Source organism: Periplaneta americana, chromosome 6 (assembly GCF_040183065.1).
Source record: "Periplaneta americana isolate PAMFEO1 chromosome 6, P.americana_PAMFEO1_priV1, whole genome shotgun sequence".
In the NCBI taxonomy this organism is placed as follows: domain Eukaryota; kingdom Metazoa; phylum Arthropoda; class Insecta; order Blattodea; family Blattidae; genus Periplaneta; species Periplaneta americana.
Window position 1 is genome coordinate 120899373 of NC_091122.1, and position 19387 is coordinate 120918759.

General features: G+C 36.7%; 1 protein-coding gene across 4 annotated transcripts in view; it reads left to right on the forward strand.

Annotated features, from left to right (window-relative positions):
* Fas3 (fasciclin 3) overlaps window positions 1–19387 on the forward strand; it is a 368573-nt gene that overhangs the window by 148583 nt on the left and 200603 nt on the right. For all 4 annotated transcript variants that reach the window (XM_069828844.1, XM_069828846.1, XM_069828843.1 and 1 more), the window contains one exon: window positions 16814–16867. In XM_069828844.1, the coding sequence (XP_069684945.1) occupies window positions 16814–16867 (54 nt within the window). The remainder of the gene's footprint in view (window positions 1–16813; window positions 16868–19387) is intronic.

A 19387-nucleotide genomic window follows, 5' to 3' on the forward strand; every position in this document is an offset into this window, starting at 1 on the left:
TTGTGAAAACGGTCCTCGATTACAAATGTTGACTGCAACATGGTACATAAGCCAGAGACGCTAGTACGAGGACATTGACTTAGTTCTGCGATCCATTACTGGAATAACAAGGTGAACATAAACAAAACTGGATAGCTCTAAAAGTAAATATACGCTACATAGCATTACAAAGATATATTTTTACGTACCTTTCTTTTGTGCTACAGTATCTCTCTCTCTCTCTCTCTCTCTATATATATATATATATATATATATATATATAATATCGCTTGTCACCTCGTATGTTTGTATTACTTAATTTACATGTAATGTTCCAGTCATTCATTTCGAAACACTTCAAGGAATTAACTGTTAAAATCTGCATGTTTATATTATTACAGGGGAAGCTCTTAAGTTCGACAGAAAACAAGTTCGACATCCTATAGTTCGACTTTTCACGTAGGAGAATTAGACACGCCCCTATACGGGCACTAAGAAATGGGTTTGCCATTTCAATGGGAATTGGTTCTGTATCTTGTAGTGATAATTTTGTTAAAGTTAAACAGAATATTTTATTGATTAGGACATCCATATTTAATCACTGATTTTAAATTAATGAACTCTTCTTTTTCTATTTGAGAATTGTGCCGTTTGTGAGACGGAACTGTCGAAACCCACTTTGGTACTAGAAGCGCATACACAAGTCTCCGGGCGGGCAGGAAATTCAAGTATAGTACTGTATTCGTTGATGGATAACCAATAAGAATATGTATTCATTTCACCTGCCACACCCACTATCCTTTTTGGACTCAACTTTCAATTCTGTTCAGTCGAACTTAGAGAGTCCACTGTACTTCCAACCTGCATAATACTATCTGTGCAGAACATGAACTTTACGTACAATACAGCATGATTACTACAGTATAATTAATAATAAGAAGCAAACCTTTATTTGAACAGTTACTTTGTCTAACATTATTAAAAATGTCCCATCACTTATGACGATGGACAAGCCCCAAACAGCAATTTTACAATAAAAAGTTGAAGGAAAATAAGGAAATGAATTGAAGAAGAAGAAGAAGAAGAAGAACAAGAAGAAGAAGAAGAAGAAGAAGATAAGGCAAAAGTGATAGGATGAAAACTGATATAGAGAAAAGAGAGTGAGAGAAAAATAATAGAAGAATGAATAAAAGGGGAAGGATGAAACATTTAGAAGGATGGAAGATGAACTAAGAAGGAAAAAATTAATAGATGGGAATGAAGGAATAGAAGTAAACCATGAAAGAAGAAAATAAAGATAAAAAGGAAGAAATAAAGAATAGAATGCAAGGTTATTCAAAGTAAATTACACTTTGACGTCGCCATATCCGTTTTAAGAATTAAGATATACACAAAATAAGAACATACTTACACTCAAAGATATGAGGTTCATTGGTTTCAGTTAAAAAGTTGAATATGTCCGCCATTTTGTTCTTTAACCAGCAAAAAACTTTCTTCTATGTTGTGAACAGCATTCACTAAAATAGTTCTGGTAGAATATCTTCAATTTGCTGCGAAATTGCATACTTTAGTTCGTCGGTACTCGTAGGATTAGTTAAAAAAACTCGGCCTTTGAAATAACCCCACAGTAAAAAAATCTGCTTGATTGATATCTGGAGAACGCGCTGGCCAGTTAGGTAAATTATGTGCTGTTCTGAATTTTCGTATGCCGTTTGTTAAACTTTTACATTCATAATAGTACTGAACTAGACTAATTCAATCTTGTAAAGTCAAAACCATTTTGAAAGACAGTCAGTGATAATGCAAATCAAGATTTCAGGTATAACTCCCTGTAAAGTTGATTTGAATAATTTCGAGGGAAAAATTGTTCCGGGGCCGGGCATCGAACCCGGGACCTTTGGTTTAACGTACCAACGCTCTACCAACTGAGCTACCCGGGAACTCTACCCGACACCGATCCTATTTTTCCCTCTATATCCACAGACCTCAAGTGGGCTGACAATCGTCAAGCAACCAACTTCGAGTGCACACTAACTAAGGTCCCGGGTTCGATGCCCGGCCCCGGAACAATTTTTCCCTCGAAATTATTCAAGTCAACTTTACAGGGAGATACCTGAGATACCTGAAATCTTGATTTGCATAATACACAATTTAAGTCACACGGAGTTAGTGTGCACTCGAAGTTGGTTGCTTGACGGTTGTCAGCCCACTTGGAGGTCTGTGGATATAGAGGGAAAAATTGGATCGGTGTCGGGTAGAGTTCCCGGGTAGCTCAGTTGGTAGAGCGTTGGTACGTTAAACCAAAGGTCCCGGATTCGATGCCCGGCCCCGGAACAATTTTTCCCTCGAAATTATTCAGTCAGTGATAATGATTTAAAAATTAAATAAGTAAATTTACTTTTGACACATTATAAACAAAACATGTTACTATGTTAACCAAAATAAATGAGTGTAATAATTGAACAAATCCCGTTGTTCGACACATACAAATGTGTTACCATTTTGTATATACATTGATCTTTAAAAAAAATTGATATCTATTTCAAAATGTAACTTACTTTTGAATGACCTTATATATTCACATAGACACGCATTCACACAAATGTATGATTTTTTGTATTGTCGGCAATGGAAGTTTACGCAACAATGAACACAGGGGAACTAAAAGAAAATATTACAGAACATATGAGAAACAAGAGAGAGAGCAGCCTGTTTCCATGGAAGCCGCATTGGAAGTTCACTCAGCGATGTACGAAGACAGATTAGACGAAAGTAATAGAATATTTTTGTGAGGCAAGGCTGAAGGGCAGATGTGGGTGAGATGCAGATGGCAGTGCGGTCGCTGGAGTAGCCCCGAAGGCCGTGACAAGACGCCCGGACTTTGCTTGTTGAGCGGTCGGGGCGAGATTCAGTTATCTGGGCGGTCCAACAGCCTCTAATAGCGGCATGTGATCTCCCCAACCCCTCGCCCGATATAATCCCAAGCACAGTATTTATCTGCTAGCGCCGAGCAACACGGATTTACACGCTGCGCGATCTTCTTCTGTTTCGTGTATAGAGGTGAGGAAATAGAGGCCAGAGCACTTATCAGATATGGGCTTAACAGCCGTTGAAAAGGGAGAAAGGAAGAAACTGATTCTGAAAAAAAAAAAAGATATATACAGGATGTTTCAAAATTGATGGTCAAGAATTTATAGATAAAAAGTATAAACTAACCCAAGCAAAAGCTCCAATACACATTGGTCCGCAATCACAGCTCACAGCCACCGGCGTAGCTCGATCGGTTAAGACGCTTGCCTTCCGATCCGGAGTTGCGATCGGGCGCGGGTTCGATTCCTGCTTGGCCTGATTACCTGGTTGGGTTTTTTCCGAGGTTTTCCCCAACCGTAAGGCAAATGTCAGGTAATCTATGGCGAATCCTCGGCCTCATCTCGCCAACTATCATATCGCTATCACCAATTCCATGGACGCTAAATAACCTCGTAGTTGATACAGCGTCGTTAAATAACCAAATAAAAAAATGAAAAAAATCACAGCTCGCTAATCTCGCAATATGATCCCTTCAATCACATCTCACTAATCTCTCAACATGGCACCTCTTGTCCAACTAAGCTCTTAATAGATTTTGTACTTTTCCTATGCCTTGCTTTAAACTTTTTATTTTCAGAACCAATGCAAGTTCAAATTTTTATTTTATTTAAGGATAATTTACAGACCTACATGCAAAATATGCGGAATTTAGGGCGTAAATTGGTATGCGGGCCTTTCGTCCACTACCTTTTGTCCACAGTTTGTTTCGTCCATTATCTTTCGTCCACGTTCTCTTGTCCACAACCGATTGGTCCATACAATTTACGTCCATCCATATATTTTGTCCACACCTTTTATGTCCATAACGTTTCGTCCATCTTAGAATAGATAATTCCCACTTTTACAACAGAAAGTATTGTCATCATTGTCGTCTGTTTCTTAGATACGTTTCATTTTCCTTTGAATATTAAAAAGTATGAATATAACATGTTTTCCATTTTGGATATTAAAAATTATGGCAGAGGTTGTATATCCACGTCGGAGGCATCCAATGTTACATTATAATGGGTACTGCTACCACTTCTACTCAGCAAAGATGAAGAAAGAAGTCAGTGGCGGTTTCTCGAGGAAGGGAAGGGAGGAACGTCTTCCTCACATTTTTCTCCTTTTGAAAGTAAATACCAAATGAAATATATGTCTTGAAATTCGAGGAAGATTCGATAATTTTTAAGTTCACAGCTATAAGAAAACCTCGGTTGATCGAGTTTTAAACGACGCGCAGTCATGTGCTGCTAGAAAACTGTGAGAAAGATGCGAGATTGTTTGTGTGGAGGAAAGTCAATCCTTTCCTCCTTTACTGCAGATAACACACATAGACAACAGCGCACTAGCGGCGAGAGACAGAAGCAGAGTTTTAAAGCAAGTGAATGAACGGAGAGGGAGGAGATCCTCCTCTGAATCAGCGCATGGGCGGGAAATATAGAAACCGACCGGTCGTGCAGCAAGCTCGCTACCGATGCCATCTAACGATGCTGCATTCAACCAGACACTAACACATCTAGGAGGAGGCACAATAAAAACAGTTTTAACGCAAAGCTATGAAAGATACTATATAAACTTTTTTTTTAATTATAAAACAAAATATATTATTCATTGCACTTTATATAAGCTACTATTCATGGTTTGAAACCTTCGAGGATATCTGAAAGTTGAAGTTAGCTTTATATAAAACAAAGAGGAAGTAGTTCTACGTTAGCATCACAGAGCTTTTTGGCCCATGAAATTCACTTCCATTCATTGTCTACTAGACAGGGCAACAGCCAAGTTGTCAGTTTTGTACAAATATATTTGAAATTGAAAGTACTCCAAACTACATTATTTTTAACATAAAAAATTAATCGGTCACTTGCAGCTTTGAACAATAATGGTAGTTTGACCAGAGCGGTATGACTGTACAAGAACTGACATTCTTCAAAAGCATGTGATACTGAACTTGTAAAATGTTCATGTGGCAACACAGACCACGTGAGTGGATGCAGTGTTCTCGCTTTCCTAACAGATTATTTCCCATTCCCATTTCCGTAAAACGGTTCTGGTTATGTGTTTGTAGCTGGTCTCTTCCAACACGTGTGATGCTGTAGTGTGCGCGAAAAATGCTGCGCGTTTGTGAATTTCCTTGTAATTGTTAATTTGTGCAATTATCCAACAATGAATGGAGGTGAAAACATTTTGGACAATTTAGGAAAATCAGTTTACAAGAACAGATTATTGCTATGCAAAAGAGAAGGCCAACTCTAACACTATCTGGTCTTACATGTAGCATGTATGCTAATTTGTAGTATGTTTCTCTCAAGAATGTGTCATTTTGCTCTGTTAACTTCTTTCCTCCTCTTAAGGAATATGCAGGAGCCGCCACTGGAAGAAGTTATTGGACATGTGAGGATCGACAGAATTGTAATGCAAGATGCATTTGGAAGTATTTGAAAGTCTTGCTGGATGAACAGGAATCAAACGAGCAGGTGATTACCCAATTGTTGGGAGGACACACGCGAGGCCGTGCACGATTAAGTCAGACATGTGTCAATAATCATGAACGCATCAGGGAAATGGTTACAGTACGGTATGAAGACTACAAGAACGACGGCTGGCTAGAAACATATGAAAGGAATTTCATATAGATAAAAATTAACCCTGCTGGAGTTCTTCAGGAAGAAGAAAATGATGACTAATCATGTTTATAATACAAACAATATGTACATTCAAAACACATTTAAATTTAAATAAATTACATTTTCACAAAATGAAATATGTTTCATGTCATCTATTCATTTTTTGCCATAGTGGACGAAATAATCATTGGGCAAAAACATAATGGACGAAGCATGAAAATGGAATAAATGGACAGTGGACGAAACTTAATGGACGAATCATGAAATGGACAAATGTGTCACTGGACAAAAAAAAAAGTGGACGAAACGTAGTGGATCAAAGGCCCTATAACGCGTAAATTGAGGTAAATGAAGAAATATGTTTTTTTTTTTTAAATAACGTATTTCAATATAATGAAATTTCACTACGAGTATAACTAATCTCAGAGGTTCCTATGACTTCTTTACACTGATATTCGACTGTATTACAATTCCTTGTAAGACTGTTTTGTAGTCTGTATTAGCAGTTAAGGAGGTATCAACAGAGATTAGTACGTGATCTCTCGAAATCTACTTAACATAATACGCTTATAAGCAGGCTTTTGTTTATACAGTGTTGAAGAGAGAGCTCATGGATTAATAATTGTTATTAACTAGAGAGTAAATGCTCTTAATTGAGAATCGTTAATGCCGTGTGGGGGACAGATTTGGAAGCTACGGGTATAACCGTACCGGCGGCGCTGCACTGCGTTAGGAATCTTAGTAACTCCGAAGCGTGCGTTGTTCAGTCAGATTTTTAATAAGCTGTAAAATGAATTAACAGTAGGGACCCTCAACAAATCGGTGCGGAGTTCGATATCTGATTCATGTAGGATTTGAAGTCAGGGGGCGTCTCTCTCTCTCTCTCTCCCTCCTCCATAAACGAGGCTTAAATAAAAAAGTATGATGTTGGTAAAATTATTAATTACAAACGGCCCCCAATGAGGGTAGCCCTTACGGACTCGGTATATCCTCAAAAAATAATTATACATATATAAACATAGATAATTAAATTTAAAATAAAAGAAACAAAGAAAATGGCATGAAAAATTGCAATTGCTATTAATGTGGGACCATGAGATTAATCAGGATTTGACAGGATTTTTTCGGAATCAGACGCTTTCAGCATGTTTGACACAGGAAAAGTGTTTTTCGTTATGCCGTTTGTCTGTCTGTCCGTCCCTTAGTTTGACCGTGGACAGATATTTCACTGTAACTACTTGAATGTTATCTTATTTTATTTTAGTCAGTAATTTAACGACGTTATATCAAGTACTAGGTTATTTAGCGCCGAAGAAATTGATGATAGCGAAATGGTATTTGTCGTCCACCGCTGTGGAGTACCTGTTAGCATGTCTGACCGTGAACCGAGCGGACCCGGGTTCAAAAATTGGTTGGGACAAGTTACCTGACAGGTTTATTCCGAGGTTTTCCCTCAACCAATTGAAGCAGAATTGCTGGTAACTTTCGGCGTTGGACCTCTGACTCATTTCACCATCGTAATTACACTTCACTGGGCTCCTTGTTCCACTTGTGTCCCCTTGTTCTTCCTGTGTTCCCCTTATTCTCCTTGTATTCCCCATTTTCTTTTTATTTTTATCTTACCCTTGCTCTCCTTGCATTTCCCTTGTTTTCTATGTTTTCCCTTTGGTTTTCTTGTCTTTTCCCATCTTCTCCTTCTATTCCCCCTTATTTCTCATTGTATTCCCTCCTCCTTTCTCATTGTATTCCCTCCTCCTTTCTCATTGTATTCCCTCCTTTCTCATTGTATTGCCGTCTCCTTCATTGTATTCACTCCTTCGTACCTCCTCCTTTTTCATTGTATTCTCTCCTTTCTCACTGTATTCCCTTCCTCTTTCTCATTGTATTTTCTCCTCCCTTCTCATTGCATTTCCTCTTTTCTCATTGTACAAACCTCCTTTCTCATTGTGTTCCCTCTTTCTTTCTCATTGTGTTCCCTCCTTTTTCTCATTGTATTCCCTCTTTTTTCTCATTGTATTCCCTCCTTTGTCTCATTGTATTCCCTCCTTTTTCTCATTGTATTCCCTCCTTCTTTCTTATTGTATTCCCTCCTTTTTCTTATTGTATTCACTCCTTTTCTCATTTTATTCCCTCCTTCTTTCTCATTGTATTCCCTCCTTTTTTCTCATTGTATTCCCTCCTTTTTCTCATTGTATTCCCTCCTTTTTCTCATTGTATTTACTCCTTTTTCTCATTGTATTCCTTTTTCTCATTGTATTCCTTTTTCTCATTGTATTCCTTCCTTTTTCTCATTGTATTCCCTCCTTTTTCTCATTGTATTCCCTCCTTTTTTCTCATTGTATTCCCTCCTTTTTTCTCATTGTATTCCCTCCTTTTTCTCATTGTATTCCCTCCTTTTTCTCATTGTATTCCCTCCTTTTTCACATTGTATTCCCTCCTTTTTCTCATTGTATTCCCTCCTTTTTCTCATTGTATTCCCTCCTTTTTCTCATTGTATTCCCTCCTTTTTCTCATTGTATTCCCTCCTTTTTCTCATTGTATTCACTCATTCTCATTGTATTCTCTCGTTTTTCTCATTGTATTCCCTCCTTATTCTCATTGTATTCCCTCCTTCTTTCTCATTGTATTCCCTCCTTATTCGCATTGTATTCCTTCCTTTTTCTCATTGTATTCCCTCCTTATTCTCATTGTATTCCTTCCTTTTTCTCATTGTATTCCCTCCTTATTCTCATTGTATTCTCTCGTTTTTCCATTGTATTCCCTCCTTATTCTCATTGTATTCCCTCCTTCTTTCTCATTGTATTCCCTCCTTATTCGCATTGTATTCCTTCATTTTTCTCATTGTATTCCCTCCTTATTCTCATTGTATTCCCTCCTCCTTTCTCATTGTATTCTCTCCTTTTTCCTTATTCAATTCCCCCCTTTCTAATTGTATTCCCCTTTTCTCCTTATCTTCTCCCCTTTCATTTTATGTTCCTCCTCCTTGTGTTTCCCCCTTTCTCCTTGTATTCTCCCTTTTTTCCTTGCATTCTTTCTTTTAACCTTGTACTCCCCAATCTCTTTGTTTCTCCTTGTTCTTTCGTTTCTTTGTTCTTATATTACTTGTATTTTCCTTTTTCTCCGTGTATTCTTCTTTTTTCTCCTAGTATCCCTCTTCTTCTGCTAGTATTCCTCTGGGTGTGATCGCACCCCCCCCCCCGTACTTCTACGTAAATATATGCAGCATAGTAAAGCTAAGCGCCTGCCAATTTTTTCTCCACACAGATCGACATGCATTCTTCTGAAGATCGAAATTCACACTTGTCTCAGGGAGATTGTTATAATCACTCCAGGCGATCCCTACTTGTGTTATAAAATCTAATTACGTAGTACTTTGAATCAACACATGTCTTTTAACCATGTGATTACTGGGTATTGACATCAAAATCTTCTGATTGGATAACTTTCGATTGTAGCATGAGACTTCTATCTTTACCGGTAATTTAATCACCATTATATTTTTATGTGGGTACACGTGTCGCTAACAAGATCCCATTTGGGGCTTTTGCCATGAATCTGGTTTCTTATTCCAAGATCACAGATTTAAATTAGCTCAAAAGTGCCACGTGGAAAGGAGCGGGTAAAGGAGCCCGTTACGTTACCGGCTGTAATAACAGGGCGGACGGTGGTCGCGAACTCTTTCATCAGCAGTAGCTACATCGGTTTGCGGGCTGGACCCGCGCTGTTTTAATAACATACACAGCGGTTATCGAACCACTGACCGCTACAAGTGCGCTGCCTTATAAACATAACTGCCTTCAGAGCAAAAACGTCCTAAGTCGCAAGTGCTTCTGGTTTTGCAGCCTTTACTTCTTTCGTAGCTCAGTCGTGGTTTTATTTTCTGTTTTCTTCTATTCTCATTTGTCGTTGTTTATTTGATTTTAGCGTTCTTTATTCTATCTTTGCTCCATATTGTCGGTATTTTCTTTTATACTTTCGTTTATTTTTCTCCCCTTCCTTATCTTTCCTTCAATATGCTCTCCTTTCTGTGTTAGCAATTTTTGTAGGCTACTACTCCATCTACTTTGCTTTTCTTTCCCCTTTTCGTTTCTTTACTGCACTTTTCCGCGTTTCATATCCCTTTTTTATATTTTTCTTTCGTTTTCCTGCTTTTGCTATCCCTTTATTTTCTCAACTTTTTCTTTTACTTCTTTTTGTTATTTAGGCCCTTCTTTCTTCCTCCCTACGCTCATTTCATATCATTTCGCTGCCTATAAGCTATGATTCCTTTCCCCGCTTTTTCTTTTTCAATTTTTCTGTGTTTCTTCCTTATTATTTCTCTGTTTATTTTACAAACTTTATTTTCCGTTTTCTGTTCATTTTATATAATTTCCCAGACTTTCTATACTCTTTTTTTACAATTCATGTTTTGATTTTCAGATAACTCAGTTATTAAATACAATAAATAATAATTTCGAGGAAAAATTGTTCCGGGGCCGGGTATAGAACCCGGGCCCTTTAGTTAAACGTTCCAACGCACTCCCACTGAGCTACCCGGGAACTCTACCCGACACCGATCCAATTTTTCCCTCTATATCCACAGACCTCAAAGTGGGCTGACAACAGTCAAGCAACCAACATTTGAGTGCACACTAACTCTGTGTGACTTTAAATTGTGGTTGCTTGACTGTTGTCAGCCCATTTTGAGGTCTGTGGACATAGAGGGAAAAATTGATTTTTCCTCGAAATTATTCAAATTAGCTTTACAGGGAGTTATTCCTGAAAGCTTAATTTGCATAATACACGTCACTGTACGTAACAGAAAACCACAATTTAAAGTCACACAGAGTTAGTGTGCACTCAAATGTTGGTTGCTTGACTGTTGTCAGCCCACTTTGAGGTCTGTGGATATAGAGGGAAAAATGGGATCGGTGTCGGGTAGAGTTCCCGGGTAGTTCAGTGGGAGAGCGTTGGTACGTTTAACCAAAGGTCCCGGGTTCGATACCCGGCCCCGGAACATTTTTTCCTCGAAATTATTCAAATTAACTTTACAGGGAGTTATTACTGAAAGCTTAATTTGCACAATAAATAACGTTAAAATCTGTCTTTTATTTATCTGCTTTCCGTTCTCTGCTTTTTTCTGTGCTCTCCCTATCTTTTTATTCCGTACTTTTCCGCTTCTTGCTATTATTTTCCTGATTTTATACGCTTTATTTTATTGTTCCGTTCATTTTATATTACTACTTTATTTTTCTGTACTTTATTTCCTTTTTTCGCTTTTCCTATCCTTTATATGTTTTTTATTCTTCCTTTTTCCAGCTCTCTCCTTATAGGCCTACATGTTTTTTTACACTTTCTTTTTTCCATTCATTACCCATCATTTCCCAGTCTTTCTATAGACTAATTTATTTCCTTTTTCCGCTTTTCCCTACTCTTTCCTTGTCTCTCTGATCTAATATCTAATCTTTTCCCGCTTTTTCCTATGTTTTGTATACTTTCTTTCCCTTTTCTTTTCATTTCATATCATTTTCCTCTCTTTGTATATCGTCTTTCCTTTTTCCGCATCATGACTCATTTCTTCGACATTATCACCTTCAGATCATTCAAACGCTAGATAACCAGAGAATTGTTAAAGCGTCATAAAATAACCCATTACTGTCTTTTATTTACTTGTCTATAATTGCTTTCATCTTCCCGCTTCTTTTCTACCCCTTCCCTATCTCTTATTTTATTTTATTTTTATTTACTCTCTTGTGTTTCTTTTATTATTTCTTTCCCCTTCTATAATTTTCTGTTCACTTTGAACCATTCCTTTCTTTTATTCATTTTTCATCGTCTTTGCAGTTTTCGTTTTCTTTTCTTTAAAATTATGGTTTATTTAACGACGCTCGAAACTGCAGATGTTAGCCTATATCAGCGACGCCGGTGTGCTGGAATTTTGTCCCGCAGGAGTTATTTTATTTAAATGGCATCGACCTGGGCCGGGATCGAACCCGCAACCTCGAGTATCGAAGACCAACGCTATACCGACTACGCTACCGAGGCCGACTTTTCTTTCGTTGCACCATCTTTATTGCCTATTTCTTATTTTGTTTCTTCCCTTCCTTAGCTCTTCTTTTTCTCTTCTCTTTCCACATATTTTCCTTTGTTATGTTTATGAAATGTCATTCCCTCCTTTTTTCATTCCATTTGTTTTCCACCGTTCATTTAGTTCACTTCCTTTTAGTTTATTCTTTAATTTCATCCATTCACTCCTTTCTTTTCATCTTCCATTAAGCACTTCTTTTCCAACTCCTTACTCTTCAACGTTTGTAATGCATTTGCTTAAGATTTCGTATTATGTGTGTTTAATGTAAGAAATGCAACCTTTGTTGATGCTGTATTTTGGTAGGCCTACAGTTCGAGAAATGATATATAAAAATGCAAATTAGAAGTAATGTTAAGCGTAACAAGAAACTGTACTAAAATGAGAACAAGCCTCGGTTTTTATGTAAACATTTACAATTTCCTATTTTGTTATAATTTTAAGAGCTTTTTTGTGTCTTTTAAAAGAAGATGCTGCACTCCTGAAACGTAACACAGAGCAGTGTGGCCACATGTTATAAACCAACACGGCACCGCTATAATGTTGCTACGGTACTCTCAGTATTTCATAAAAATGGCTGACACTAATAGAAATACACGGCGGGAATGCATTGCACAACTTTTTCTTCCATGTTGTTACACGCATTAGTAAAGCGTTAAGTTAAATGAGTAGAAACAAAAGAATACAGATAATGCTTCCCATGTTATAAGCGGTTGATTCTTCTGCTAATGCAAGCGACGATTTTCTTGTACACGTTTTTAAAATGTAATTTCCTTTGCTACGGTATTTGATATGGTAATAGGCCATATGAAAATCGTGTTGCATCATCTTTGTTATCGTTCAGTGTGTTTATCTGTTGTGTTATCTTCTGCAGTAAGGTTTCGAGATACTTCATGTATTTGCTCTATATCTACACATTACTTGTGTTCGTCGATACCTTCAATGTTTTCAAACTTCTTTCCTATTCTTTCCTTATCTTTTTGTCTTCCATTTCTCTCGTCTATTTCTTCCATGCCTTTTTTCTTAGTCCCTTTCATTCTCTCTTCCAACATTTTAGTGCATCTTTAATGCGAAATGTTTATGCGCGTGGCATCGAGAAATCTGGTCACACTTTCTGTTAATATATTGACGTCATGAATTACAGTAGATATGCCTTGGATGATTGAAATTATTATGTATTTAAAACAAAGTGATTGTGAATCCATTCAGCTATGATAAAACATACAGGAAAAACACTTGAATGTGATATGACTCGGTTAGAGTCATAACTCACATGCTCCAAAAAAAAATGAAAAATTGAGATACCGTTATATTCCCAAGCAGTTATCTGCGTACAACACGATTCAGGGGTTAATTTTTCACATACTTTCTTACATGGTGCTTGTGTAAACAGGCGACACACTTCCCGGTTTCTGTCAAAAGTCTCGTGATCCACTGGATCTTGTGAGTTCTGTTGTATAGCGCTTCTCGACCAATCACCGATCAGTATTTCCCTCCCGCTTCTCCGCTTCTTGTTGTGTAGAATAGGGTTGTGGATGAGTATCTTGCATGTGCCTTGTTATTTTTATAAAAAATATCAGTGAATTTAGCGGCTGTAATTGAGCATTTTGTAAGTATAATATTATGGAAGAGAACATATTACCGGTTGGAGAAAGAGGACGACTACGGAAATGTGTAGCAGCTCCAGAAATAACGAAAAGATACCAGGCCAAATTAGCTAGGTTAATATTTTTTTCTGATCTTACTTTGCTCCTACTCATATATTGGTAAATTAAGCAGGGTCGAGTGTTTTATCACAATTGTAATATATTCAAGTTCTACATGTATGTCATTGATGCTGCCGTGAAGAATAATCAACTGGATAATACTGAACATGCGTGCGAATTAATGGAAGCAGATATATGTCTTGTGATATAAAGGAACGTAGTAACGAAAATTTGAGTTTCAATAAAATTTACAATCGGTATTTCTTTTATAGGTTATAAATTGAGGGATCGACTCAAATAAGAGGGGAACCCACTTTTCTAAGAAAATGTAGTTTTCTTGTCTCTAGAATGTTGTGTCATAATTGCAATAACTCTGGCAATAGCTTAGCCCACTGGAATTTAAATTTCTACAATAAATTCTCAGACTGTTCTGAGAATACCTAATTTTCCTATTCCAAGATTTGTGACTAATCCTTCTCTCAGACTGGACCCTTCAATTTATATTGTACTATATTATTTTGTAAAATGTACTCAACTGAAAAATTTAATAATTGGACACCTATTATTTTACACTGAGTTTAAAAATATACTTGAGGTAATGTCATTGTGTAATATTTCCATTTGTTACTGTCAAATCTCGCATGATCTCAACTGGTCATTATCTAAACTCACATGTTCCAAACGGAGCACTCTCAGAACACTCATGATCCAAAGGTCATTGTCAAAACTCGTATGATCCATAATTTAAACCTAAATAACTTTTACTCCTGTATAAATAAATACGGTTACAAATCTGAATAGTAGTTTTTAATCATTGCTCTTTCATTTATTAACCTTCATTGTGAAGTAAATGGGCTCCAAGTATTACAAATATGTTTTCACTCATTTGTGAAAATTTTCATTTTTCGAACATGAGAGTTATGACTCTAACTGACTCATATGAGGAATTAATTATTTGTACACAAATGCGGGTTGCTAATAAATGTGCGGAGTATAAAGACAGAAATAGTTCCGGTTCACTTCACACTTTATAACTAGACATCTAGAGTCTATGTACAGACCTGATGTTAAAATGTTATGCAAGACCGCATCAGGCCTTAAGATATTGACACTTGTCAGGAAGAGGAGGAGGAGGAAGAAGAAGAAGAAGAAGAAGAAGAAGAAGAAGAAGATGATGATGATGAGGAGGAGGACGAGGACGAGGACGAGAATTCTGTTTTTTACGAGTAAAATGTTAGTTTTAAATTTAATAGTATCTTAAAACTGTGGAAGCCTTGTGACTTATGTCTATTCATTGGCTTTCAGTAATGCAATCATTTCACTGTTTTATATCGTGCAGTCCAATACAGGTAACCCAGCATGTTAAAAAAAATTCCATTTATAGCGTTATTTCAGTGAATATGGCAAATATGAAGCAGATGATCGGCAGGAGCTAATACAACAATTGAAAGACAAGCTGCGAAGAGTTCCGTTCCATTGCAGTTGTTACAGTAAATTCATTTTATGTTCATAGAAATTCCAGCGAGTCCAATTTCGATGAATTAAAATATCTGTCCGTATTTGAGATTAATTTACGTGCTATCAGTACTATTGTGGGTGTTTAAAGTGCACGGAGTCAGATAAATACGATGTCACTGTAGACTAGGAAGCTTATCAGTCCTCTCCTCTCACTTGGAACTTTGGATGCCGATGTTTTAAAATAGAGAAAGATTGCTCTGAGGCATGATGTCACAGAGTACAGAACCTGCTTAACACTTTATTTGGAGTTAATCGCTCGCTTACAGGAATCGCCAATGATTCATACCCGATCACAGCTGATATAGTTCTCAACGAACACCTGCTATAAATAGCGGTAATAAATTAATGTTACATTAATTATAAAAGGTTAACAACTGGGAAAACTCCGTTGTAGGAGGTTACTAAACCTTACCGCTGCGCTGGAGGCGGAGTCGTAGTATTCCTTCATTAATCTGAAGCATTGTCGCTACTGATTGAAAAGTCATCTGATGCATCACTATCAGTTAAATATTCTCCTAACGAAATTATTGTCAGTTTCACGGTCTATTACATTAGCTCTAGAAAAAAAATTGTTCTTTGTTATTTTTAACGTGCTCAACACATTTCTTCCACTTGTCTTTTCCATATCCTGCGAGAAGGCGACGACACAATCGTTCCTATTTATGTTACAAAAATCCAATTGAAAAAACTGAAGACAACTGACTAAACATTTTAGTCTGTCCCTTTAAGTAAATGAAACTAATCAAAACAATAAATGCTTATTTTTAAAGCATGGTTGGGTTTTGAAGATAGATAATGTTTATGTACGCGCTACTTGACGGACCGCAAGCAGTCAGACATAAACTTAACAAGTTATGGTATCTTGGTGACTCATTCTATTAACATGGGGCTTTTTCAACATAAAGTGAAATTAAATGATTTGAATTTTCCATGCATAAAATTAAGTTTTTAACGCATTTCGCGCATATCGTTAATACCACAAAATCACACCTTTACTAAATACAAGTGCTGCTACTGTTCTCCAACCAGGAGATCAACCGTGAAAGGAATGTGCTTACTATTGCGTCATCTATTGGAGCGAAGTAGATAGTAATATTATCGTTATAACGTCAGTTTAAAAACCATGCGCTCTCCTGCATATGCTATTTCCTGTATGGAGGGATTAAAAGACCAGGAGATTAAAGTGATCTAATTTTGTAACTAGGGTAGTATAAATATGTGTGTATCAATGTTATTGTTTGTGCTGCGAGAGCTAGCCAATAGAGATACGAGTACCCACGTGTGTGACCTTATGACATCTTATGACATCAACATTCATTCACAGCATTATCCCGCTTCGTCTCATTCCGCAGAGACTTTCTCGTGGTTGGAGTACAGTACAAGTGTATGCATGTTTCAAACCTTTGGAATATTCTGAGACAGGCACAATAACATCAAGTTAGTAAAATATTGTTTTCTAGCCCCTATGCTGTGCGAGTCCTCGTTATTATACTGGACTCACCTCACTGGCCCTGTGAAGAATGCAAAAGGAATGCATCAACTGCCCCTATCCGCCAGCTTCCGAACTAATAACGTCTACAGTACAACCTTCATAAAAACATTAAAGAATCACTATACATATATTAACCCCTGCTGTAGCTGAATGGTCAGATCCTTAGCCTATCAACACCTCTTATCAGTTCCACTACATCCCCACTTCCAGCTTCCCTTGTGATGTTCTCCTCCGGCCAGACCGGTGAGGTGAGTCTCACACAGTACTTGGACGGTACTTTCCTATGTTACTAAATTTTCACTTAAAATAATTTTACATATTTTATAAATAATTTTTTTCTTGTTCTTTGTTGCAGGTGAGATGTTAATTCTGGTTCTCTGGATATGGCTGTGGATGCTTCCTTTGCAAGGTAGGCACGTCTGTGATTTTTTTTTTTTTTAAGTTACGTACCCCAGAGTAAGACATATTTAACTCGTAATTATTGTATTTCGTTATAGACGCTTAAACTATTCTCTTTTCCATGTTTACTGCGTGACAGTAGATATTTATGTTACAAGACAGTAAAGTAGGATTTTATTCACGAGCGGAATTTTTAGTGCAAGAGGCGCAAGTCGTTGGTGATAATTTCCATGAGTATGTGAAATAATAAATTATAAGGTTGATAATATTTAAACTAAAAATGCACGAAAAATTGTAACCATAATTTGATGCAATTTTTACAGTGGTAGAATGGCGCATTTAGGCCTACTTCAAGGCGTGAAGTAGGTCTATAAATATTTGGTGCATAGCTTTTACGTTACTATTAGCCCTGATCACATAACAGCCCTGTATAACAGATTAAGCATCCCATGTTAAAATCGGTAACATGTGGAAGAGAACAACCACCAGGATCGCTACCGTCGATTGAGAACAACCGTTAGATGGAAGTACAGTTTCTCTAAGCAATTCAAGTGAGAGTTATAACGTGACTTCTTATGCAGTAGCTAGATGGCAGCGTAGTGAAATTGATAAAAGTTGTTGCCGTCAAAGGCTATAAGGCTGAGCAATCTGTTACATGATCTAGGCTGTTAGCCTACATATTATATGAGAAATTCTTTGGAACTTGTATGTAACCTAGTGCAGACGTCTCCAAAAGCATACTCGCGAGTAAGCCCCTGAACGGAACCGAAGCCAGTACGTAATGAGCGCGCTCCGCTTCACCCATCCCCACCTGTACTGTACTCAATTTTTATGCGCAAACGAAGAGCAGTGGCGGACTGCCATTATCATTGTGTTGGTCGGCGTATTCCACCGTTTCACAATGTCTTCCAATCATGGACGTAGTACATTCAAGGATGAATAGGAAGAGACACTTTTTGTGTTAGTGGGGAGAATGTGAAATGCTTAATTTGTTCGAAAATTCTTAAGGGTGTGTTAAAATTCAACATGCGACGACAATACTCGACTCTTCACAAACAGTATCATACAATTACAGGTATGCTGGACATGTGAAAATAATTTATTTGGGAGGCTATCTGTATGTTGGTTATACATAATAATCAGTATATTACAATACGTTAAACTCAGTTCCGCATGACAAACATATAGCTTTTCGTTTAATTTCAGGTGAAATGCTTAGGCCTACAAATATTTTGATTAAATATAAAACAAGAAAATACAAACAAAAATCACACACGGTCCTCAGTCTTAAACAAAAAAAAGCTTCTTGCTAGCTATGTTCTAGCTTGGAATATTGGAAAATCAATGAAGCCCTCTACAGAAGCATCATTTGTAAAATCGTACATACAGGACGTTACTAAAATACTGTGTCCAGAACAAAGTCAGAGTTTAAGAAAATTAAATTGTTTCCAATTACAATTCAGGGAAGGAATTTCAAGATTGTAAATGTAATTGAATCTGAAGTCGAAACCACAATTAACCAGTTTGTAGCTTACTCACTTGCATTGGACGAAAGCACAGATAGAAATGACAAAGCTCACCTAGCCATTTTCAGCCAAGGAATTAATGAACATTTTACTGTGTCTGAATGTCTTCTAGATGTAATTACAAAATACAACTGGAGAAGAACTTTTCCAGGCACTGAAAGGCACCATAGAACAGAAGAGGTTGAATTTGCAATGGTTTGTGTCAATAGCAACAGACGTAGCTCCAGTTTCATAGTATGTCAAAATAATATACAAACGTATGATATTTCTTATTCTTTTGATGTTATTATTTGTAAACATAAGCATACCGTTGCCGCGATCCCCCACTGATCGCTCCCATCTGTCGAGGTACGAGTCTCTTCCCCTTCTCTAGCCTTACAGCACACTGTGTTCGGCGGGCAGCATCGATAGCACGAATGACTGTACGCTTTTTGGAGACCTCTGGCCTAGTGCATACATCTTAAAAACAAATTATATTAATTTAATTTATTTTATTTATTTAAATTTAAATATACAGAATAAAGAATATAATTACAAAACAAACAAGAGAAATAGAAATAAAATAATACAAGCAATATAAAAAGAAGATACAGTAGTATTAACAAAATTTGAGACCGAATGAGCAGCGCTCGTGCTCGGTCGCAGTTCAGATATAATATTAAAATGAAATAATAATAATAATAATAATAATAATAATAATAATAATAATAATAATAAATAAGTAAAATAAAATAGGAACTAAAATATAATTACAGCGGCAATGGAATTACATAATATAATATTAACACTAGAGAAGAATAAATATCGCACGTGAAAAGTAGGACTAATATATATTTCAAAATTATAGAATACAAATATAATATAGGTCGATTAATTCATACACATATGCTATAAATTTATTTAATCAAATTGAAGATATTAACACGTTTCTAATTTTCTTGTTATATGTTAGTGGGTTACATGTTAGAAGTTCTGGGTGTAATTTAGTTAAAGCATTGTACAAC